Source organism: Coregonus lavaretus (assembly GCF_964263955.1).
Source record: "Coregonus lavaretus genome assembly, chromosome: 26".
NCBI classification, from domain to species: Eukaryota; Metazoa; Chordata; class Actinopteri; order Salmoniformes; family Salmonidae; genus Coregonus; species Coregonus lavaretus.
In genome coordinates, this window is record NC_140013.1 from 4603936 (window position 1) to 4628447 (window position 24512).

Here is a 24512-nt window from a genome sequence, read left to right on the forward strand (position 1 = left end):
CAATTGAAATACATTAAATAGACCCTAATCTATGGATTTCACATGACTGGGCGGGGGTGCAGCCATGGGTGGGCCTGGGAGGGCATAGGCCCACCCACTTGGGAGCCAGGCCCAGCCAATGAGGATGAGTTTTCTCCCACAAAAGGGCTTTATTACAGACAGAAATACTCCTCAGCACCCCCCTTTAAACGATCCCGCAGGTGAAGAAGCCGGATGTGGTGGTCCTGGGCTTGCGTGGTTACACGTGGTCTGCGGTTGTGATGCCGGTTCGACGTACTGCCACATTTTCTAAAACAACGTTTTAGCTTATGGTAGAGAAATTAACATTAAATTATCTGACAACAGCTCTGGTGGACATTCCTGCAGTCAGGCTGCCAATTGCACGCTCCTTCAAAACTTGAGACTTCTGTGGCATTGCATTGTGTGACAAAACTGCACATTTTAAAGTGGCCTTTCATTGTCTCTAGCACAAGGTGCACCTGTGTAATGATCATGCTGTTTAATCAGCCTCTTGATTATCTTGGCAAAGGAGAAATGCTCAAAAACAGGTATGTAAACAAATATGTGCACTAAATTTGAGAGAAATAAGCTTTTAGAGCATATGAAACATTTCTGGGATTTTTTTTTCTGCTCATGAAACATGGACCAACACTTTACTTGTTGCGTTTATATTTTTGTTCAGTGTATTTCCTCTCAAGAGTCTTAGCCAGGGAAAGTTGCAACACTCCGAGCTCCTCAATTGGATAGTCTATAGGGAACTGGTTTTTAATGTGTGCCAGTGGCGTTTTACAGCTGCTGACTTGATAAGTTCATTAGCAAGTGTGTCTATGTATATGTGTGGTGTGTGTGTATGTATTTGTGCATGCGCACGTGTGTATGTATAGCCGAATGCATGCATGCTTGCGTGCGTGTAAATCTAATTTCACAGTCCATTGGGACTCCATCATCCTCTACCCACCTGAATCACACCGGTACACGAGTCCAGGAAGATGCAGCCCTTGGGTTCTTTGGAGATCTTCTCATCTTTGTAAAAGTTCATGATGTAGGAGTTATCAGTCAGCTGTGTCAGCTGGAAGTACCTCCTCTTGAACGACTACAGGGACGTCAAAATAAAAATACAACCCCATCAAAATCAATTACAGGCAATAAAGACGTAGTCACCCTAACCCAGACAATAACACACTCTGTTCATCACTGAACGTGTCACTACAGTACGTGATCTGAGGTTGTGTCTCAAATGGCAACCTATTCCCTATAAAGTGCACTACTTTTGACCAGGGCCCTATGGGTAGGGCTCTGTATAAAGGTAAGTAGCAGTGCACTATATAGGGGAAAAAGTAGTGCAAAAGTAGTGCACTATATGGAAGAGTGTGCCATTTGGGACGCAGTCACGGATTATGTGACCTGTGTGACAGTAAATTAGACGTGGCCTGGGCCAGTGGTGCTCTACATTAACACAAGGTCTCCTTAGAAGAGAACAGGCCATAACATAAAGCCACAATCAGGGGACTGATGAGGTCATAAAAGAGCGCGAGGACCCTGCAGGGCCGGTCAGACTAAGAGTCTGCTTTGTCAGAAGACAGGATGGGAGGGAGAGGCTGAGAGGGAGACCAGGAAAAGAGTGCGATGATAGAGAAAAGAGAGAGAGAGAGTCAAGAAATGTGTGTGTGTGAGAGTGTGTGTGTGAGAGAGAGTTTGTGTGAGAGAGTGTGTGTGTGAGAGTGTGTGTGTGAGAGAGTGTGTGTGAGCGAGAGTGTGTGTGTGAGAGTGTGTGTGTGTGAGAGTGTGTGTGTGAGTGTGTGTGTGAGAGTGTGTGTGTGAGAGAGAGAGTATGTGTGAGAGAAATGAATGTAGTAGGAAAGAGTCCTACGAAGATGTAGAAAAAAGATGGTGGAGAGAGGGGAAGAAACTTCAAAAAGAAAGGAGTACAGGTATCAAAGAGAGAGCACGAGAGACAGACCCACAAAGAATTTGAAAAGAAATCCAATTTTGATTAACTCCCATTTCTATTGGGTAAAAAAACCACAATGTGACATCACAGCAGCAAGATTTGTGACCTGTTGCCACAAGAAAAGAGCATTCAGTGAAGTTGATTTATTTTCCCTTTTGTACTTTAACTATTTGCACATCGTTATAACACTGTACATTGGCATAATATGACATTTGAAATGTTTATTATCTATTTCACTTGCTTTAGCAATGTAAACATACACTACAAAAAGTATGTGGACACCTGCTTGTCGAACATCTCATTCCAAAATCATGGGCATTAACCTGGAGTTGGTCCCCCCTTTGCTGCTATAACAGCCTCCACTCTTCTGGGAAGGCTTTCCACTAGATGTTGGAATGTTGCTGCGGGGACTTGCTTCCATTCAGCCACAAGAGCATTAGTGAGGTCGGACACTGATGTTGGGCGATTACGCCTTGCTCGTAGTCGGCGTTCCAATTCATCCCAAAGGTGTTCGATGGGGTTGAGGTCAGGGCTCTGTGTAGGCCAGTCAAGTTCTTCCACACCGTTCTCGACAACCATTTCTGTATGGGCCTCGCTTTGTGCACGGGGGCATTGTCATGCTGAAACAGGAAAGGGCCTTCCCTAAACTGTTGCCACAAAGTTGGAAGCATCGAATCATCTAGAATGTCATTGTATGCTGTAGCGTTAAGATTTTCCATAACTGGAACTAAGGGGCTAGCCCGAACCATGAAAAACAGCCCCAGACCATTATTCCTCCTCCAACAAACTTTACAGTTGGCACTATGCATTGGGGCAGGTAGCGTTCTTCTGGCATCCGCCAAACCCAGATTCACCCGTCGGACTGCAAGATGGTGAAGCGTGATTCATCACTCCAGAGAACGCGTTTCTACTGCTCCAGAGTCCAATGGCAGCAAGCTTTACACCACTCCAGCTGACGCTTGGCATTGCACATGGTGATCTTAGGCTTGTGTGCAGCTGCTCGGCCATGGAAAACCATTTCATGAAGCTCCCGACGAACAGTTATTGTGCTGACGTTGCTTCCAGAGGCAGTTTGGAACTCGGTAGTGAGTGTTGCAGCCGAGGACAGACAATTTTTACGCGCTACGCACTTCAGCACTCGACGGTCCCATTCTGTGAGCTTGTACGGCTGAGCCGTTGTTGCTGCTAGACGTTTCCACTTCACAATAACAGCACATACAATTGACCGGGGCAGCTCTAGCAGGGCAGAAATTTGACGAGCTGACTTGTTGGAAAGGTGGCATCCTATGACGGTGCCACTTTGAAAGTCACTGAGCTCTTCAGTAAGGCCATTCTACTGCCAATGTTGGTCTATGGAGATTGCATAGCTGTGTGCTCGATTGTATACACCTGTCAGCAACGGGAAATAGCCAAATCCACTAATTTGAAGGAGTGTCCACATACTTTTTTTTATATAGTGTCTGTTTCCCATGCCAATAAAGCCCTTTGAATTGAATTGAGAGGGGGGGGGGGGGGGGGGGGGGGCACACTTCCTCACCCGAACAGTGATGCTGTTGTTGACAGTGCTATTGAAGTTCCCTTTATAGAGCCACCCCGATCGGAACACACCAATCCCTCCTCCTCCTCCTCCTCCTCCTCCTTTAGACGAGGACAAAGACGTTGTGTCCTGCAAAAACCAAAACAAACATCTTTAAATCAGGCTCGATGGGTATGTCCCAAATGGCAAACTATTCCCCATAAAATGCACTACTTTTAGGGAATACAACTTTATAGGGCTCTGGTCAAAAGTAGTTCACTACAAAGGGTGCCATTTGGGACTAACCCATGTCTCAATAACCAAGGTCTAAATATGTCTGCCATCGAGATACAATATGATACTTTGTTTTATTTCATTCTATGATGCCTGATTTGTCAGGAACATACATCTGTTGTAACAGAGCCGAGACCTGGAGGAGCCAGGATATTGTTTTTGGAGAGTCATTGATTCTGGCTCAGTTGAACTCAATTGAATTAAGCTTGTACTCAATGGCGCTCGACCAAAAACAGAAGAAATATGCGAGCAGACATGCATTATGACAGTTTAACAGTAGGGCTAATCAATGGCCTCTGACTATTCATCATACTCAGGCTACATCACAAATGACACCCTATTCCATATATAGTGCACTACTATTGACAAGAGCCATATGGGCCCTGTTCAAAAGTAGTGCACTTTAAAGGGAAAAGGATCCATGAAACAGGCCTGACCTCATCCTTGTCCATGTCCTCATGGTCAATCTCAAAGGAGTGGGAGGGCAACTTCTCCGCCTTGTACAGCTTCCTGTGAGGGAGAGAGAGATTTGATATGTTTCTTTGTGTTTGCTTTGGCATGTATGTGATTAACACTTTCTGTTATGTCTTGTGGGCTTCATAACCACGTCTTCATAACAATTCAATAATGATGAGACGGGAGACGGGGATCAGTTCCAGTGGTGTAAAGTAACTAGGTAAAAATACTTACAGTGGGGAAAAAAAGTATTTAGTCAGCCACCAATTGTGCAAGTTCTCCCACTTAAAAAGATGAGAGAGGCCTGTAATTTTCATCATAGGTACACGTCAACTATGACAGACAAAATTAGAAGAAAAAAATCCAGAAAATCACATTGTAGGATTTTTTATGAATTTATTTGCAAATTATGGTGGAAAATAAGTATTTGGTCACCTACAAACAAGCAAGATTTCTGGCTCTCACAGACCTGTAACTTCTTCTTTAAGAGGCTCCTCTGTCCTCCACTCGTTACCTGTATTAACGGCACCTGTTTGAACTTGTTATCAGTATAAAAGACACTTGTCCACAACCTCAAACAGTCACACTCCAAACTCCACTATGGCCAAGACCAAAGAGCTGTCAAAGGACACCAGAAACAAAATTGTAGACCTGCACCAGGCTGGGAAGACTGAATCTGCAATAGGTAAGCAGCTTGGTTTGAAGAAATCAACTGTGGGAGCAATTATTAGGAAATGGAAGACATACAAGACCACTGATAATCTCCCTCGATCTGGGGCTCCACGCAAGTACTCACCCCGTGGGGTCAAAATGATCACAAGAACGGTGAGCAAAAATCCCAGAACCACACGGGGGGACCTAGTGAATGACCTGCAGAGAGCTGGGACCAAAGTAACAAAGCCTACCATCAGTAACACACTACGCCGCCAGGGACTCAAATCCTGCAGTGCAAGACGTGTCCCCCTGCTTAAGCCAGTACATGTCCAGGCACGTCTGAAGTTTGCTAGAGTGCATTTGGATGATCCAGAAGAGGATTGGGAGAATATCATATGGTCAGATGAAACCAAAATAGAACTTTTTGGTAAAAACTCAACTCGTCGTGTTTGGAGGACAAATAATGCTGAGTTGCATCCAAAGAACACCATACCTACTGTGAAGCATGGGGGTGGAAACATCATGCTTTGGGGCTGTTTTTCTGCAAAGGGACCAGGACGACTGATCCGTGTAAAGGAAAGAATGAATGGGGCCATGTATTGCGAGATTTTGAGTGAAAACCTCCTTCCATCAGCAAGGGCATTGAAGATGAAACGTGGCTGGGTCTTTCAGCATGACAATGATCCCAAACACACCGCCCGGGCAACGAAGGAGTGGCTTCGTAAGAAGCATTTCAAGGTCCTGGAGTGGCCTAGCCAGTCTCCAGATCTCAACCCCATAGAAAATCTTTGGAGGGAGTTGAAAGTCCGTGTTGCCCAGCGACAGCCCCAAAACATCACTGCTCTAGAGGAGATCTGCATAGAGGAATGGGCCAAAATACCAGCAACAGTGTGAGAAAACCTTGTGAAGACTTACAGAAAACGTTTGACCTGTTTCATTGCCAACAAAGGGTATATAACAAATAATTGAGAAACTTTTGTTATTGACCAAATACTTATTTTCCACCATAATTTGCAAATAAATTCTTTAAAAATCCTACAATGTGATTTTCTTTTCTCATTTTGTCTGTCATAGTTGACGTGTACCTATGATGAAAATTACAGGCCTCTCTCATCTTTTTAAGTGGGAGAACTTGCACAATTGGTGGCTGACTAAATACTTTTTTCCCCACTGTAAGTTGTTTTTTTGGGTGTCTGTACTTTACTCTACTATTTATATTTTTGACTACTTTTACTCCACTATATTCCTAAAGAAAATATGTACTTTTTACTCCCATACATTTTCCCTGACACCCAAAAGTACTCGTTACATTTCGATTGCTCAGGCAGGACAGCAATATGGTCCAATTCACACACCTATCAATATAAAAGGTTGTCATCCCCACTGCCTTTAATCTGGCGGACTCACTAAACACAAATACTCCTTTGTAAATGATGTCTGAGTGTTGGAGTGTGCCCCTGGCTCTCCGTAAATAAAATAAAAACATGAAAATCTTGCCGTCTGCTTAATATATAGGGATTTTGATGTACTTTTTACACCACTGTACTTAAGTACATTTAAAAACAGTTACTTTTACTCAAGTAGTATTTTCCTCGGTGACTTTCACTTTAATTGAGTCATTTTCTATTTCAGTATCTTTACTTTTACTCAAGTATTACAATTTAGTACTTTTTCCAACACTGATCAGTTCAGTTCACGTTATCTGAATGTGCTCATCTACAACATTCAACACCCATGATGCTTTGCACATCAAATCAAATTGTATTTACCACATGCGCCGAATACAACAGGTGTAGACATTACCGTGAAATGCTTATTTACAGCCCTTAACCAACAATGCCTTTATTTTTTTATAAAAAAGTTTTAAAAAACAACAACAACAAAAAAGTGTTGAGAAAAAAAGAGCAGAAGTAAAATAAAATAACAGTAGGGAGGCTATATACAGGGGGGTACCGGTGCAGAGTCAATTTGCGGGGACACCGGCTAGTTGAGGTAGTTCAGGTAATATGTACATGTGGGTAGAGTTAAAGTGACTATGCATAAATAATTAACAGAGTTGCAGCAGTGTAAAAAGATGGGGTGGGGGTGGGGGGGCAGTGCAAATAGTCTGGGTAGCCATGATTAGCTGTTCAGGAGTCTTATGGCTTGGGGGTAGAAGCTGTTGAGAAGCCTTTTGGACCTAGACTTGGCGCTCCGGTACCGCTTGCCGTGCGGTAGCAGAGAGAACAGTCTATGACTAGGGTGGCTGGAGTCTTTGACAATTTTTAGGGCCTTCCTCTGAGACTGCCTGGTATAGAGCGTCAGAGCCGGTGTAGTACGATTCAATCTTAGTCCTGTATTGACTCTTTACCTGTTTGATGGTTCGTCGGAGGGCATAGCAGGATGTCTTATAAGCGTGCAGGTTAGAGTCCCGCTCCTTGAAAGCGGCAGCTCTACCCTTTAGCTCAGTGCGGATGTTGCCTGTAATCCATGGCTTCTGGTTGGGGTATGTACGTACAGTCACTGTGGGGACGACGTCATCGATGCACATATTGATGAAGCTAGTGACTGATGTGGTGTACTCCTCAATGCTATCTGAAGAATCCCGGACATGTTCCAGTCTGTGCTAGCAAAACAGTCCTGTAGCTTAGCATCTGCGTCATCTGACCACTTTTTTATTAACCGAGTCACTGGTGCTTCCTGCTTTAGTTTTTGCTTATAAGCAGGAATCAGGAGGATAGAGTTATGGTCAGATTTGCCAAATGGAGGGCTAGGGAGAGCTTTGTATGCGTCTATGTGTGTGGAGTAAAGGTGGTCTAGAGTTTTTTTCCCTCTGGTTGCACATTTAACATGCTGGTAGAAATTAGGTAAAACTGATTTAAGTTTCCCTGCATTAAAGTCCCCGGCCACTAGGAGCGCTGCCTCTGGATGAGCGTTTTCCTGTTTACTTATGGCCTTATACAGCTCATTGAGTGCAATCTTAATGCCAGCATTGGTTTGTGGTGGTAAATAGACAGCTATGAAAAATATAGATGAAAACTCTCTTGGTAAATAGTGTGGTCTACAGCTTATCATAAGATACTCTACCTCAGGCGAGCAAAACCTTGAGACTTCCTTAGTATTTGATTTGTGCACCAGCTGTTGTTTACAAATATACACAGACCCCCACCCCTTGTCTTACCGGAGTCAACCGTTCTATCCAGCCGATGTAGCGTATATCCCATCAGCTGTATGTTGTCCATGTCGTCGTTTAGCCACGACTTGGTGAAACATAAGATATTACAGTTTTCAATGTCCCGTTGGTAGGATAACCGTAATCTTAGGTCATCTAATTTATTTTCAAATGATTAAACATTGGCTAATAGGATTGATGGAAGAGGCAGTTTACTTGCTCGCCGTCGGATCCTTACATGGCACCCCGACTTACGTCCACGATATCTCCGTCTCTTTCTCCTGCGAATGACAGGGATTTGGGCCACTACCACGAGGTCCACTACCACGAGAAACATTCTGTCTTTGAATGGAACTGTGAAGTCTCGCTATACACCAAGTCACTTGGCTCTGTCATATCCTCACATGGCCTGTCCTATCATTGCTACGCAGACGACACACAACTAATCTTCTCCTTTCCCCCTTCTGATAACCAGGTGGCGAATCGCATCTCTGCATGTCTGGCAGACATATCAGTGTGGATGACGGATCACCACCTCAAGCTGAACCTCGGCAAGAAGGAGCTGCTCTTCCTCCCGGGGACAACACCCTGTCGTTCTCCGCTAACATCAAGGTGGTGACCCGATCCTGCAGGTTCATGCTCTACAACATTTGCAGAGTACGACCCTACCTTACACAGAAAGCGGCACAGGTCCTAATCCAGGCACTTGTCATCTCCCGTCTGGATTACTGCAAGTCGCTGTTGGCTGGGCTCCCTGCCTGTGCCATTAAACCCCTACAACTCATCCAGAATGCCGCAGCCCGTCTGGTGTTCAACCTTTCCAAGTTCTCTCACGTCACCCCGCTCCTCCGCACACTCCACTGGCTTCCAGTTGAAGCTCGCATCTGCTACAAGACCATGGTGCTTGCCTACGAAGCTGTGAGGGGAACGGCACCTCTGTACCTTCAGGCTCTGATCAGTCCCTACACCCAAACGAGGGCATTGCGTTCATCCACCTCTGGCCTGCTGGCCCCCCTACCTCTGCGGAAGCACAGTTGCCGCTCAGCCCAGTCAAAACTGTTCGCTGCTCTGGCACCCCAATGGTGGAACAAGCTCCCTCACGACGCCAGGACAGCGGAGTCACTCACCACCTTCCGGAGACACTTGAAACCCCACCTCTTTAAGGAATACCTGGGATAGGATAAAGTAATCCTTCTACCCCCCCTTACCCCACCCCACCCCCCCCCCAAAAAAAATATATATATTGTAAAGTGGTTATCCCACTGGCTATAAGGTGAATGCACCAATTTGTAAGTCGCTCTGGATAAGAGCGTCTGCAAAATGACGTAAATGTAAAAAGTCGATGTGTATGCATTGCCACGCCTCTTCCGGTCAATCCCACGGATGAAGAGGTGGAAGTTGATGTACTTTGCGAACCTTCTGACATGAGGAACATGTTTTCACTTTCACCTCAATGCAAATCATTCCACAATGACCTGAGCGTAACTGTTGTAACACTGGTTTCCTCAGCGAAGGCGTAATGATAACTCTCCTCCCCCACACCAGGCAACCGGTCTGTACTGACAGCTCAGTTCTCCTGGAAAGGTAAGGTTTCAGTTCCGGAGCATCTCCTGTACCTTTGATGTTGATGTCCATCACTTCAGATAACACTGGGTAGTTTCTGGTGTTTCTCCGCACTTGTGAGGAAGTGACTAGTGCGTTCTCCACTTGCCTGAAGTAGAAGATGTCCACTTGGCATGAATCTGGTTTGACCACAGGTAGTGCTAACCTGGAGAGTCCATCTGCATTGCTGTGCAGTTCTGACTTGCGGTACTTGATGTCGTAGGTGTGTGCTGACAACAACAAAGCCCACCTTTGCACTCTGCTTGTAGCAAGTGACAGAATCCAAGTATGCGGTCCAGATACTGGTGAAAATTACGCACTCCAAACACTAGAGCTTCTCGTTCTATCAGTGCGTATTTACTTCAATGTCCTCGATGCGAAAGCGATCAGCTTCCCTTCACCTGAAGCCATGATATGGGACACGACTGCTCCCACACCATATGGACTAGCATCACAAGCTAGTTGGATGGGCAATGACGGGTCAAAGTGTGTCCATGCCTCAGATTTCAGAAGTGTTTCCTTGGTTTTCACGAATGCTTCCTTTCATTGTTCTGTCCATTTCCATGTTTTGTCCTGACAAAGCAACTGATGCAGCGGCTTCAGCTTTGTTGCTAAGCTTTGGATAAAGCGTCCATAGTAATTTAGTAACTCCAGGAAAGAACGTAGTTTGCTCACATTCTGAGGAGCTGGGCTGTCCAAGATAGCATTGACCTTGGACAGAGCCTTGTGGAGGCCCGTAGCGTCAATGACGTGTCCAAGGTATTTAACAGACGATTGAAAGAATGCACATTTGTCCTTACGAACTCGCAGTCTGTAGTCCTTCAATCTCTGTAAGGTCGAATCTACATTTTGGAGATGGTCCTCTTCGTCCTTTCCAGTAACGAGGATGTCATTCAGGTAGCATTGTACTCCTGGCAATACACTCACGATCTGGTCCATCGCCCTCTGGAACAGCGCTGGCACACTTGTGATTCCAAACGGCAAAGGACAGTACCTAAAGTTCACCTTCACAGTTGAATAAATGTCCCTTTGCTTTCCTCCCCTTTTAATCACATTGTTTCCCAAATGTTTCCCAAATTGTATCTCAAATCCTTTTCTGCCGTCCATAACGATAGGGTTGGGCGGTATCCAGATTTTCATTTTTTCACATTTACGGTATAACCGGCTTAGTACACAAGGGGGTGCAGAAAATAAAAAAAACGCAAAAAATCCCATTGGCCGTTTATGATCAGAATGCTAACAAAATTAGCACAACTAATAGTGAGTTTCCATGGAGGCTGCTAACTAAATATGCTAACGAGCACAAATGAAAATAAACGAATTGCAAAGACCAGCAATCCAGCTCATAAAGTTATACATATATAGGTAGGAGCTACCGAATGTCCTTTTTGGTGAGTTTGGATATTTACAAGCAAATGTAAATGACAGACATTATGAAAAATGAACAAAGTTTTGACGCATGCCTATGTGAAGGAAGAACAGTACTGGCTCTGGAGCAACATGTTTACACGCTGTGTCTGTGTGAAGTCTAGAGTCGATAGGGCAACGGGCCTGCCTGCTCTGCTCGGAGAAGATAAGGGAGGAGCAGATGGGCCGAGAATGGAGAGGAAAAGAACGCAAGGAAATCAAGATAGCACTGGCAGCTGTACAGATAACTCATCCAAATGGCTTTGACTTATCAAACATAGCAAAAAGCTAACACAATATGATGCCCCGTCACCTTATTAATTCAGCCACTTACTTAAATAACTATCAAGTAAAACTTAGGGGTCGGGTTAACGCAGAATTCTACGTCTTTCACGCAGGACAAAAAGATAAAACACATAAGAAATCTCTTGCTGCGTTTTGTAAATGCAAATCTAAAATGCTTCTTATTGTAATTTCTGCTCGGCATCAGACTAATTTTGTGCTTCAGTTGCACTTCTCCACTCGGATGAGTATTCACTAACAGGCATTCTATCGCCAGACAGCGCTCTGACTGATGTGGAGCTACTTTTCTCCAGTAAAATGCAAGATGAACTTTAAGCAAAACATTAGGAAATGTAGCTGGCTACATTATTTCTATGATAAACATTATAAAATGTGATGGCCATGCATCGTTTTTGCAAAATATACCTTGCTTTTTCATTGGAAGCTAATTTACTCAGCCAATTGCACTTCTGTTGTCATCGGATGAAAATGATTTGCCAAATGTGTTGTACTAATGTATTTTCTGTGAAGGAAAACTATAGTTGTACATCCCTGATCACTCTATTGAAGCTAAACAACACCGTTGACTTTCAATATAAAACGCGACCCCTGTCAATACACAACTGGACTCGCCCGTTCCCGCTTTCTCCCGTTGTTTACAAACAAACACACGACTGGCTCAACTGTTCTGGGGAACTACAGTAAGCTTCATAATGTCAAATAATGTGACAGGTGAAATGAAGAACACGATCTGCTTTATCTCCTAATGTATTGCACAAGTTGACTGCAGGTATTTCATTAAGAAGTACCTACAAATATATATATTATTTGAGAAACGGTATTGACGGTATTGAAAAACCATCCCATGGCTATTTCCAAATAGCCTGTTATACGGTATACCGCTCAAGCCTAGATGACAATACTAACACTCTCTCTTAGCTAGCTCGACTATGCACTTGCCTCTGCTAGCAATACACTGTGCTAACATTAGCCTAGACTGTACCATGTAAAATAACAGTTTTAAACGTGTAAAAACCGACTTCTTCCAGACAGAATAGCTAGTTCCCATAGGTTCAGACTTATTCGTCGCCAATCTTTTGTTATGTCTCGTGGGTTTCATAACCACGTCTTTATAACAATTAAATAATGATGAGACGTGAGACGGGGATCATTTATCTGAACGTGCTCTTCTACAACATTCTACACCCATGATGCTTTGCACATACAACTATGGTAAGTACGGAGGTACGAAACGTACAACCTTAATATACAACAATTTCCATGCCAAAATGACTTTTTAATTGAATTGCATTGAGAGAGAGAGAGAGAGAGAAAGAGAGGGGGGGAGAGAGAGAGAGACAGGAAGGGAACGAGAGGGAAAGAGAAAGGGAGAGAGAGAGAGAAAGGGAAGAGATGGGGAAGGGGGAGACATATGGAGAACACGAAAGAGACAGACAGAGGAAAAAAAGAAAGCGAGAGGGAGGCCTGACTGACTGCAGACTGTCTTCTCCCATAATTTGTCTGTTGGGAGGACGGAAAGGGGTGGGAGAAGGAAGGAGGGAGGGAGGAGACTCATTACGTTAGCTGCCTCTCATCATATCCAGTGGAGCTCCACATACTCCCCGTCCAAAGCTGCGAGCTCTCGCTCGCTTGGTCTGTCTGCCCCTACGGCTGGGCGATATGGCCTAAAAATCGTATCTCAATTTTTTCAAACTTATGGCCGATTCACGATATATATCTCAAATGTTTTATGTTTTCTCTAAATAAGCGTTGTTGTACAATTAAAGGCCAAATACACTGCATTTCAAACAGTCAGCAATAATCTAAGGAATTCAGGGCTTGTGAAGTTATACCTAGGCTAAATATAAGCCTTCCACAACCATAAGACCCACTAATAATTTAATTATCAATGTGTTTTGGTGTCCATTCTGTTGGACCAAACTTCAAATGAAAATAGCGAGTTCAAACCGCTTGTCAGAGAGGAAGATGTGACCTCTCAACTTTGTTGGCGTGAGAGGCTGGGGGATAGGCTTGGTGTGTGTAAATCATAGAGGAAGAGGCGAAGCGAGAGGTTACACTCGCTAAAATCTGTCCAAAATAAGCCCAATGCGTTTCTATGAGCTTATTTTGGACCTAAGCTTGTTGCCTGCCTTCCCGCCTTTGGGACAACGACTCCCATTGTTAGGGTGGAGATGTGCATCTCTTCATTATATACAGATCTCTGGTGTAAATGGGGAGGTGCACACAGCACAGAAGGAGCGAAAGACGGGCCAAAAATACAACACAAGAACAAGCGGACATAAACGCTCATAAAAAAAACACATTACAAAACCTTGATTATTGAGAAACAGGCATTTGGAATATCGCGCAAAAACATACATTCAAATTAATCGAAAATTCTATATATCGCCCAGCCCTTTAGCATCCCCTGTGGCTCTGCAAGTGTGGGAAGGGTATTCTCTGCTGCTGGCCTGCTTTTCAGGCACCATCGCATGAGCCTGAAGCCACAGACTGGCCAAACTCGTGTTTTTAAAAATGAGTTCAAAAGGTACTAATAAGTCAGTTTTCGTTTAATTTGTATTTAATTCTAAGTAAGTCACAGCCTATATGTGCAATTTATAGACTATAATGATGTAATACCAAGAAGTTGTTTAAATGCTGATAGCTTTATGTCCCTACCAGCTTATTGTATTGCACTCGCATAATTGAAATAATATAGCCAAAAAATTCAGACCCCTTGACTTTTTCCACATTTTGTGACGTTACAGACTTATTCAAAAAAAAAAAAAATTCCCTCATCAATCTATACCCAATACCCAATAATGACAAAGCAAAAACAGGTTTTTTATTTTATTTTATTAAAGTTGTATTTATTTTTCCTTTTTTCCACAAACATTTCATTTTACATTTCAGTCATTTGGCAGACGTTCTTATCCAGAGCGACTTACAGTTAGTGAATGGATAAGTTTTTTGTTTTTTTTTCATACTGGCCCCCCGTGGGAATCAAATCAAATCAAATTTTATTGGTCACATGCGCCGAATACAACAGGTGCAGACATTACAGTGAAATGCTTACTTACAGCCCTTAACCAACAGTGCATTTATTTTTAACAAAAAAAGTAAGAATAAAACAACAACAACAAAAAAAAAGTGTTGAGAAAAAAAAGAGCAGAAGTAACATAAAGTGACAGTAGGGAGGCTATATATACAGGGGGGTACCGTTGCAGAGTCAATGTGCGGGGGCACCGGCTAGTTGAGGTAGTTGAGGTAATATGTACATGTGGGTAGAGTTAAAGTGACTATGCATAAATACTTAACAGAGTAGCAGCAGCGTAAAAAGGATGGGGTGGGGGGGCAGTGCAAATAGTCCGGGTAGCCATGATTAGCTGTTCAGGAGTCTTATGGCTTGGGGGTAGAAGCTGTTGAGAAGTCTTTTGGACCTAGCCTTGGCACTCCGGTACCGCTTGCCGTGCGGTAGCAGAGAGAACAGTCTATGACTAGGGTGGCTGGAGTCTTTGACAATTTTGAGGGCCTTCCTCTGACACCGCCTGGTATAGAGGTCCTGGATGGCAGGAAGCTTTGCCCCAGTGATGTACTGGGCCGTACGCACTACCCTCTGTAGTGCCTTGCGGTCGGAGGCCAAGCAGTTGCCATACCAGGTGGTGATGCAACCAGTCAGGATGCTCTCGATGGTGCAGCTGTAGAATTTTTTGAGGATCTGAGGACCCATGCCAAATCTTTTTAGTCTCCTGAGGGGGAATAGGCTTTGTCGTGCCCTCTTCACGACTGTCCAGCCGGCCAAACCCTCCCCTACCTTGGACGACGCTGGACCAATTGTGCACCGCCCATGGGTCTCCCGGTTGCGGCCGGCTGCGACAGAGCCTGGACTAGAACCAGGATCTCTAGTGGCACAGCTAGCACTGTGATGCAGTGCCTTAGACCACTGTGCCAAACAAACAAACAAACAAAAAATATGACATCCAGACATATCCTCCAACATAGCTCACAAGCTTCAATACAGAACTAAATGGGTTCACAAGCATAAGTAATCACTTTCCAGTCTTAGGAACATGAAAATAAAACGCGTCCAGCTTCTAGAATTGTCATTTCTACCAGTGATCCTAGCAAGCATTTGTTCATAAGATGCTACCTCCAACATTGATTCTATCCACTGTTTCAGAGTAGGAGTGACATGACCCTTCCAAATTCTAAGGGTTACTCTAGCTGCTGTAACCATACCAACAGTGATCAGTGCAAATTCCTCATTTGTTACATTAGGTAACTCTGTTCTATCGCCCAAGAGACATATTCTCAGTGAAACTGGAATTCTTAACCCCAACCATTCCTCCAGATATTTTTTAACATTCTTCCAGAAAGGTAGCACTAATGTACATTCCCATATTGTGTGTAAAAATGTTCTAGTGTCTTTTTTGCATTTCCAACAGAGAATTATTGGTCAGACCAATCTTGTGAAGCCTTGTTGGGGTCCAATAAAACCTATGTAGTATCTTATATTGAGTATGTTTCCCCCTGGCTTCCCTTATGTTCCTCCCTGAGCTGGACAAGATCTTCAACCAGGTATCATCCTCAATTTCACACTTAAGGTCAATTTACCATATCGTTCTGTCTTTACTCTGCAGATGACTAAATATTGAGTAATACATTGCTGCTTTATGTTTGGGTAATTCCAAATACTCAGCTATTGGGTTCTTTCCTGGATTTTGTTGATAGCCGGTTAACAAACATTCTCTCAATTATAAATATTTCCAGAAATGTCCCTTCTCTCCCACATCATATTTTTGTACCAAATCTGAGTATGATATTAAAACATCTTCATTGTACAGATCACCTATAGTATGAATTCCTTTCATTAGCCACTGTTTCCAGTACACAGACTTATTTCCTATCCGTAGCCTAGGATTGTGCCACAATGATGAGTATCCTTGTTTTAGAAGTGACATTCCACATACCTTGTGTACTGTTCTCCACACCTCTTTTGAGTGTAACAAAATTGGGTTGGGAGTTTCAACAGACCTCGCCCCTGTAAGACTATTTGACAGAGTATCAACAGGGGTGAAAGGATAACTTAGTTCCCGTTCTATTGTTATCCAATCCAACCCAGCATTCCCTTTGCCCCAATGATTCGCCAATTTAGCCATTTCTAGTGATAAATTGTACAATTTAACATCTGGTAAAGCCAAGCCTCCTACATCCCTTGGTGAGCACATCTTCTTCATATTAATACATTTTTTCCCCTATATATATATATAAATTGTTTCCCATATATAAGTATTTAGTTAATTTGTCATATTGTTTAAAATACCGGTCTGGAATATTCATAGGTAACATTGCAGAGATATAATAAAATTGTGCGACCACAACCATTTTATTCACGTAGATCTTTCCCCATAAAGAAAGTTTTATCTTTTCCCATTTTTCTAAATTGGCCTTAATCTTGACTAGTAGTGGCTCAAAATTTAGTCCCATCACTTCCTCCAAATTTGAGCTCAACTTAATACCCAAATATTTCATCCCAGTAGGAACCCATTTGAAATTAAATGGGGTAACGGTTCCAGAGTAACACATGGCATTAATTGGTATTGCTTCCGACTTATTCCAATTAATTTTGTAGCCTGACATACTAGAATATGATTTAATACAAGTAAGTAATGGTGGTACAGACTGAAGAGAATCAGAGACCAGCAGTAGAATATCGTCTGCATACATAAGCAGCTTGTGTTCTTTTCCTCCTCCATGTACACCCCTAATTTCTCAAATCAAATCAAATCAAATTGTATTGGCCACATGCGCCGAATACAACAGGTGCAGACAGAGTGAAATGCTTACTTACAGCCCTTAACCAACAGTGCATTTATTTTTAATAAAAAAAAGTAGAATAAAACAACAAAAAAGTGTTGAGAAAAAAAGAGCAGAAGTAAAATAAAATAACAGTAGGGAGGCTATATATACAGGGGGGTACCGGTGCAGAGTCAATGTGCGGGGACACCTGCTAGATGAGGTAGTTGAAGTAATATGTACATGTGGGTAGAGTTAAAGTGACTATGCATAAATAATTAACAGAGTAGCAGCAGCGTAAAAAGATGGGGTGGGGGGGCAGTGCAAATAGTCCGGGTAGCCATGATTAGCTATTCAGGAGTCTTATGGCTTGGGGGTAGAAGCTTTTGGACCTAGACTTGGCACTCCGGTACCGCTTGCCGTGCGGTAGCAGAGAGAACAGTCTATGACTAGGGTGGCTGGAGTCTTTCACAATTTTGAGGGCCTTCCTCTGACACCGCCTGGTATAGAGGTCCTGGATGGCAGGAAGCTTGGCCCCAGTGATGTAATGGGCCGTACGCACTACCCTCTGTAGTGCCTTGCGGTCGGAGGCCAAGCAGTTGCCATACCAGGCGGTGATGCAACCAGTCAGGATGCTCTCGATGGTGCAGCTGTAGATTTTTTTGAGGATCTGAGGACCCATGCCAAATCTTTTCAGTCTCCTGAGGGGGAATAGGCTTTGTTGTGCCCTCTTCATGACTGTCTTGGTGTGTTTGGACCATGATAGCTCTTTGGTGATGTGGACACCAAGGAACTTGAAGCTCTCAACCTGTTCCACTACAACCCCGTCGAGGAGAATGGGGGCGTGCTCAGTCCTCTTTTTTTTCCTGTAGTCCACAATCATTGCCTTTGTCTTGGTCACGTTGAGGGAGAGTTTGTTATCCTGGCACCACACGGCCAGGTCTCTGACCTCCTCCCTATAGGCTGTCTCATCGTTGTCGGTGATCAGGCCTACCACTGTTGTGTCGTCGGCAAACTTAATGATGGTGTTGGAGTCGTGCCTGGCCATGCAGTCATGGGTGAACAGGGAGTACAGGAGGGGACTGAGCACACACCCCTGAGGGGCCCCCGTGTTGAGGATCAGTGTGGCAGATGTGTTGTTACCTACCCTTACCACCTGGGGGCGGCCCGTCAGGAAGTCCAGGATCCAGTTGCAGAGGGAGGTGTTTAGTCCCAGGATCCTTAGCTTAGTGATGAGCTTTGAGGGCACTATGGTGTTGAATGCTGAGCTGTAGTCAATGAATAGCATTATCACGTAGGTGTTCCTCTTGTCCAGGTGGAAAAGGGCAGTGTGGAGTGTAATAGAGATTGCATCATCTGTGGATCTGTTGGGGTGGTACGCAAATTGAAGTGGGTCAAGGGTTTCTGGGATAATGGTGTTGATGTGAGCCATGACCAGCCTTTCAAAGCACTTCATGGCTACAGACGTCAGTGCTACGGGTCGGTAGTCATTTAGGCAGGTTATCTTAGAGTCCTTGGGCACGGGGACTATGGTGGTCTGCTTGAAACATGTTGGTATTACAGACTCAGTCAGGGACATGTTGAAAATGTCAGTGAAGACACTTGCCAGTTGGTCAGCACATGCTCGGAGTACACGTCTTGGTAATCCGTCTGGCCCTGCGGCCTTGTGAATGTTGACCTGCTTAAAAGTCTTACTCACATTGGCTACGGAGAGTGTGATCACATAGTCATCCGGAACAGCTGGTGCTCTCATGCAGGCTTCAGTGTTGCTTGCCTCGAAGCGAGCATAGAAGTGGTTTAGCTCGTCTGGAAGTCTTGTGTCACTGGGCAGCTCGCGGCTGTGCTTCCCTTTGTAGTCTGTAATAGTTTTCAAGCCCTGCCACATCCGACGAGCGTCAGAGCTGGTGTAGTACGATTCAATCTTAGTCCTGTATCGGAGGGCATAGCGGGATTTCTTATAAGCGTCCGGGTTAGAGTCCCGCTCCTTGAAAGCGGCAGCTCTACCCTTTAGCTCAGTGCGGATGTTTCCTGTAATCCATGGCTTCTGGTTGGGGTACGTACGGTCACTGTGGGGATGACATCATCGATGCACTTATTGATGAAGCCACTGACTGATGTGGTGTACTCCTCAATGCTATCTGAAGAATCCCGGAACATGTTCCAGTCTGTGCTAGCAAAACAGTCCTGTAGCTTAGCATCTGCATCATCTGACCACTTTTCTATTAACCGAGTCACTGGTGCTTCCTGCTTTAGTTCTGGATCTGTTCTTATCATTGTCGCAAGAGGCTCTACAACTATGGTAAACAGGAGAGGGGAGAGTGAGCAACCCTGCCTTGTGCCTCTGGAAAGACAAAAAAATTAGACATAATTCCATTCCTAAGTACTGTTGCTTTAGGATTGGAATAGAGGACCCCTATCCATTTACAAAAGTCAGGTCCAAAATCAAAATTTTGTAGGGTTCTTAAGAGAAAAGCCCACTCTACCCTATCAAATGCCTTCTCAGCATTTAAGGAGACAGCAGCGGTAGGAATTATATTTGAGCGGTTTAACCACATGAGATGTAAGAGCCTCATATTATCAGAATAAATCTTACTTGGTCACTATGTATAATATTAGGTAGTGCCTTCTCTAAGCGTATCGCAAGGGTCTTAGTAAGAGGCTGATAGCACTAAAATTCCCGGGTTCTGTAGTATCTCTATATTTTTTAGGAATCAGCGATATCAAAGCCTCATTAAAGGTGTCCAGAAGGGAGCCATTTTTAAATGCCTCCTGGTAAACCACTGTCAATAGAGGCACAAGAATGTCAATATACTTTTTATAATATTCTACAGGAAGGCCATCCAGACCAGGTGATTTCCCTGCTTTCATAGATAAAATGGCAGCTCTAACCTCCTCTTCAGTTATAGTACAGTCCAGGTCCTCCACCTGGCTATCTGATAATCTAGGTAATTCTATACCAGACAAAAAAGTATCCATATCTATGGGGCTCGCTGAACAGGAGGATGTATATAAATCTTCATAAAAACTTTGAAACACACTGTTTTTCTCTTTGGATGAGGTCACCATCTTATTGCCCTTCTTAATTGCTGGAATTACTTTAGAAGTGTTCTGCATTTTTTGTTGTCTTGCTAGTAGCCTGCCTGTCTTCTCACCTCCCTCATAAAAACTGGTTCTAAGTCTAAACAATGCATATTCTGCCTTTTTGTTATACATTTTTACTGCTTCTTTCTTTTTTTGGACGCATCTGCTATTATTTTCACTGTGGAAAACTTTTCAGTTGAGCCTATGTTGATCTCAAAAAAGGATCTAAGATAATCCGCTAGTGATTGGCTAAATATCTAATCTTGCAATAGCATGGTGTTGAGTCTAAATCTACCCTTCCTCATATTTTCGGAGTTTATATCAACATGTAACTCTACTATAGCATGATCTGTGAGGACAATGGGACCAATCTTGCAATCAATCACATTATTAACCATGAAATTAGTTATCAAGAAGAAATCTATTCTGGAGTGTGTCTTTTGACATTGGGAGAAAAAAAGTATATTCTCTATCATTAGGATGGACTAATCTCCATATGTCTGTAAGGCCCATATCTTCTGCTAGCATATGTATTGCAAGTCTATCCTTTGGCATGGAGTTACCTGTACATTTTACTTCTATCAATAATATTGTCCATTACTTGGTTAAAGTCTCCAGCAAGGACGATCTGCCCCTCCATATTTCCCAGTATAACATTGACCTCAAAAAAAATCTGGGTCCTCCTTGTTGGGAGCATATATGTTGCATAACACTACCTTAATCCCATTTATAAGAGCCTCAATGCAGATAAGCCTGCCAAACTCATCAGTGTTGCTTCAACATTACAAAATTAAGTATTTTGCTTATCAGAATAATCAACCCATTTTGTTTGGAATTAAATGAGCTATGATAAACTTCTGCAACCCAGCCTCCTCTAAATTTCAGTGCATCTGTATCTGTTAAATGTGATTCCTGTATGAACACAATATCCGCCTGTTTTTAAATATGTCAAAATCTTTTTCCTCTTCACTTGGTTACCACAACCATTTATATTCCAAGAGATTATGTTTACATAACCATTAGCCATATCTGCGCTGATTAGTTATAGCCTGTGAGCGTGAAGTGTCCCATTTAACAAACTCTAATGAACATAATTATATAACATTTCACAATATATGCTCCAGTGTAAATAAATGTAGAAAACCAATCCCAAAATAAAACAAAGCAACTAGGTACGTAATGTTGCTTCTCGATGAGTCAATCATCACAGAACTGTCTTTGATGCTGCAGAAGATAACCTGCAGTCTTAACTCAAAATTCCTTATGGTCCGTGAGGCGCTTGAAAGGCTAAATTCGCAACACTCCCCAGAGTCCCGCAAATACATAGGCTACCTTCACTTGTATAGTAAACGGCAACTTGACTCATCTTCTTTATCTAGACTAAACACCTTGCTCTAGCAAGAATCTCTCTGGCTCCAAGTTGTCCTTGAAAATATTTTTCTTTCCCTTCCAAGTAAAGAGCAGGGTCGCTGGGAATGCCAGTGTGTGCCTGACGTTCTTCTCGTGTAGTTGTTTCTTCGCCGTTGCAAACTTCTTCCTCTTCATTGCCAGTTCCTTGGACAGGTCCGGGAAGAAAGACAGCCGGCGGCCTTCCCACTGAACGCCACCCTTTTTTTTCGTCACTTTAAGTACCTTGTCCCGGACTGTAGATCGTAGGAAGCAGATGAGGACTGTTCTTGGGGGCCTATTCTCGTCAGGCATGGTTAAACTGCGATGGGTTCGTTCAATTTCGAATTTGTGCCTGTCATCAAACCAAATCCTTCTGTAATGATTTGCTGCATACACAAGGTTAGTCCACCGCCAGCCTCACTCCCCTCTTTCAGATTAACCAATCTCACCGTATTTCTCCTACTTCTGTTCTCAAGTCGACACGATTCCACAACATATCCAGCTTTTTCTCGTGATTCTAATTACCCTTCTCCAGACGGGAGATGGCATCCTCCACTGTCGAAATCCATCCCTCTGCCCACTCCATCCTCTCTTGTATCGCATCAACTTTTTCCTTTAGCTCGGTAGTTGTTGTTTTTATCGTGGAGACATCGGATGCAACATCCAACAAAATCGTGTTCATCTTTCCCATTCGCTCAAATAGATCCTTCAGATTTACAGATTTCTCTGGGTTTACGTGTTAATCCATGTCTTGGTGGGGGGATTCGGGAGGACTTGCTGTTTGTTTGCTAGTCGATGTGGCCTTCTGTGAATACCGTGTGTTAGGCTTGAATAAGTTTTTAGCGTGTGTCGACATTCCAATAACGCCACTTTAGCAACATGTTTCAAAATGTAAATTATCTTTATATTAAGCTGTACTTCAAGTCAATATATTAAGACAAAAATGAAATTGTATGCAGTTGAAGATTTTCATCAAGGATCTCTCTGTACTTTGCTCCGTTCATCTTTCCCTCGATCTTGACTAGTCTCCCAGTCCCTGCAGCTGAAAAACATCCCCACAGCATGATGCTGCCACCACGCGTCACCGTAGGGATGGTGCCAGGTTTCCTCCAGACGTGACGCTTGGCGGCATTCAGGCCAAAGAGTTCAATCTTGGTTTCATCAAACCAGAAAATCTTGTTTCTCATGGTCTGAGAGTCCTTTAGATGCCTTTTGGCAAACTCCAAGCGGGCTGTCATGTGCCTTTTACTGAGGAGTGGCTTCCGTCTGGCCACTCTACCATAAAGGCCTGATTGTTGGAGTGCTGCAGAGATGGTTGTCCTTCTGGAAGGTTCTCCCATCTCCACAGAGGAACTCTGGAGCTCTGTCAGAGTGACCGTCGGGTTCTTGGTCACCTCCCTGACCAAGGCCCTTCTCCCCCGATTGCTCAGTTTGGCTGAGCGGCCAGCTCTAGGAAGAGTCTTGGTAGTTCCAAACTCCACAGTGTTCTTGGGGACCTTCAATGCTGCAGAAATGTTTTGGTACCCTTCCCCAGATCTGTGCCTCGACACAATCCTGTCTCGGAGCTCTACAGACAATTCCTTCCACATCATGGCTTGGTTTTTGCTATGACATGCACTGTCAACTGTGGGACCTTATATAGACAGGTGTGTGCCTTTCCAAATCATGTCCAATCAATTTATTTTACCACAGGTGGACTCCAATCAAGTTGTAAAAAACATCTCAAGGATGATCAATGTAAACAGGATGCACCTGAGCTCAATTTCGTCTCATAGCAAAGGGTCTGAATTCCTATGTAAATCAGTTTTCTATTTTTAATACATTCGCAAATATTTCCAAAAACCTGTTTTCGCTTTGTCATCATAGGGTATTGTGTGTAGATTGATGAGGGGGGAAAAAATATGTAATCCATTTTAGAATAAGGCTGTAACGTAACAAAATGTGGAAAAAGGGAAGGGGGAAGGGGTCTGAATACTTTCCGAATGCACTGTATATGCTGTTTAATATGACATGTAGACTATTTGAAATTATGTGCGCTTCTTACATTCACCTTTTCATGTTCATTCAAATACTTTTAATTCAAATCCATATGGTTTGGTTTCAATACTTAAAAACCAAATGGTAGGTCCAGGTAATCACAAAAATAGATTGGTGTTAAATTGTGATTTTAATGAATGGAGCGAATTTGGAGCGTCAGCTTTTTTTTCCTGTGAGCGCTGAGCGGTTTGTAGCGGAGCTGTTGGAAAGGACATGGAGCGCCGGAGTGGTGCACAAGCACCGTCCCGCTCAACTCCGCTCACATGCTCTGCTCCCCACCCTCTTCTCTTCTACTCACCTCATTCTGCCTTCCCCACTTCTCTCTCCCTCTCCCTTCCGCTCCCCTCCTTCTCTCCTCCTCACAGACAGTCGGGGGGGGGGGGGGGGGGGGTCTTCCATTAGGGATGTCAAGAGGGGAGAAGACTACACTTAAAAGCCTCCAGGCAGAAAGAGAGAAGGGCTGCGTCCCAAATGGCACCCTATTACCTACTACATAGTGCACTACTTTTGAACAGGGCTCATAGGGCTCTGGTCAAAAGTAGAGCACTATGCAGGTAGGGAATAGGGTGCCATATGGGATGCAGACAAGGAGGATGTCCTCTCTCTATGTCCCCTATCATCATATCGTAGATGTACTAGACTTCCGTAATGACATTCAACCTCAACTCTACTGTTGATACCTGTATTGTGATAGCAACATAACAGTCCAGCAGTATATTGTAGTAGTAGTAGGGCCTGTTTAACTACACAGGCATGGGCTAACTCGAGCCCAGAGTTTTTTCTGACCAGGTCACATTGTCAGGAAAAACTCCTGGCTCTGTGTATAAGTTATAAGATCGCCTAGGTACTAACTCACGATTACAAGACAGAGATACAGTGGGGAGAACAAGTATTTG

General features: G+C 43.7%; 1 protein-coding gene across 1 annotated transcript in view; it reads right to left on the bottom strand.

The window, feature by feature from the left end:
- Positions 1–24512, bottom strand: part of LOC311101907 (dedicator of cytokinesis protein 10-like) — a 107708-nt gene that overhangs the window by 76327 nt on the left and 6869 nt on the right. Inside the window, exons 3-5 of the mRNA XM_084143148.1 lie at positions 4199–4271; positions 3489–3617; positions 959–1093 (exon numbers count right to left, since the gene is read on the bottom strand). Coding sequence (XP_083999274.1) covers positions 959–1093; positions 3489–3617; positions 4199–4213 — 279 coding nt within the window. The 5' untranslated portion in view covers positions 4214–4271. The remainder of the gene's footprint in view (positions 1–958; positions 1094–3488; positions 3618–4198; positions 4272–24512) is intronic.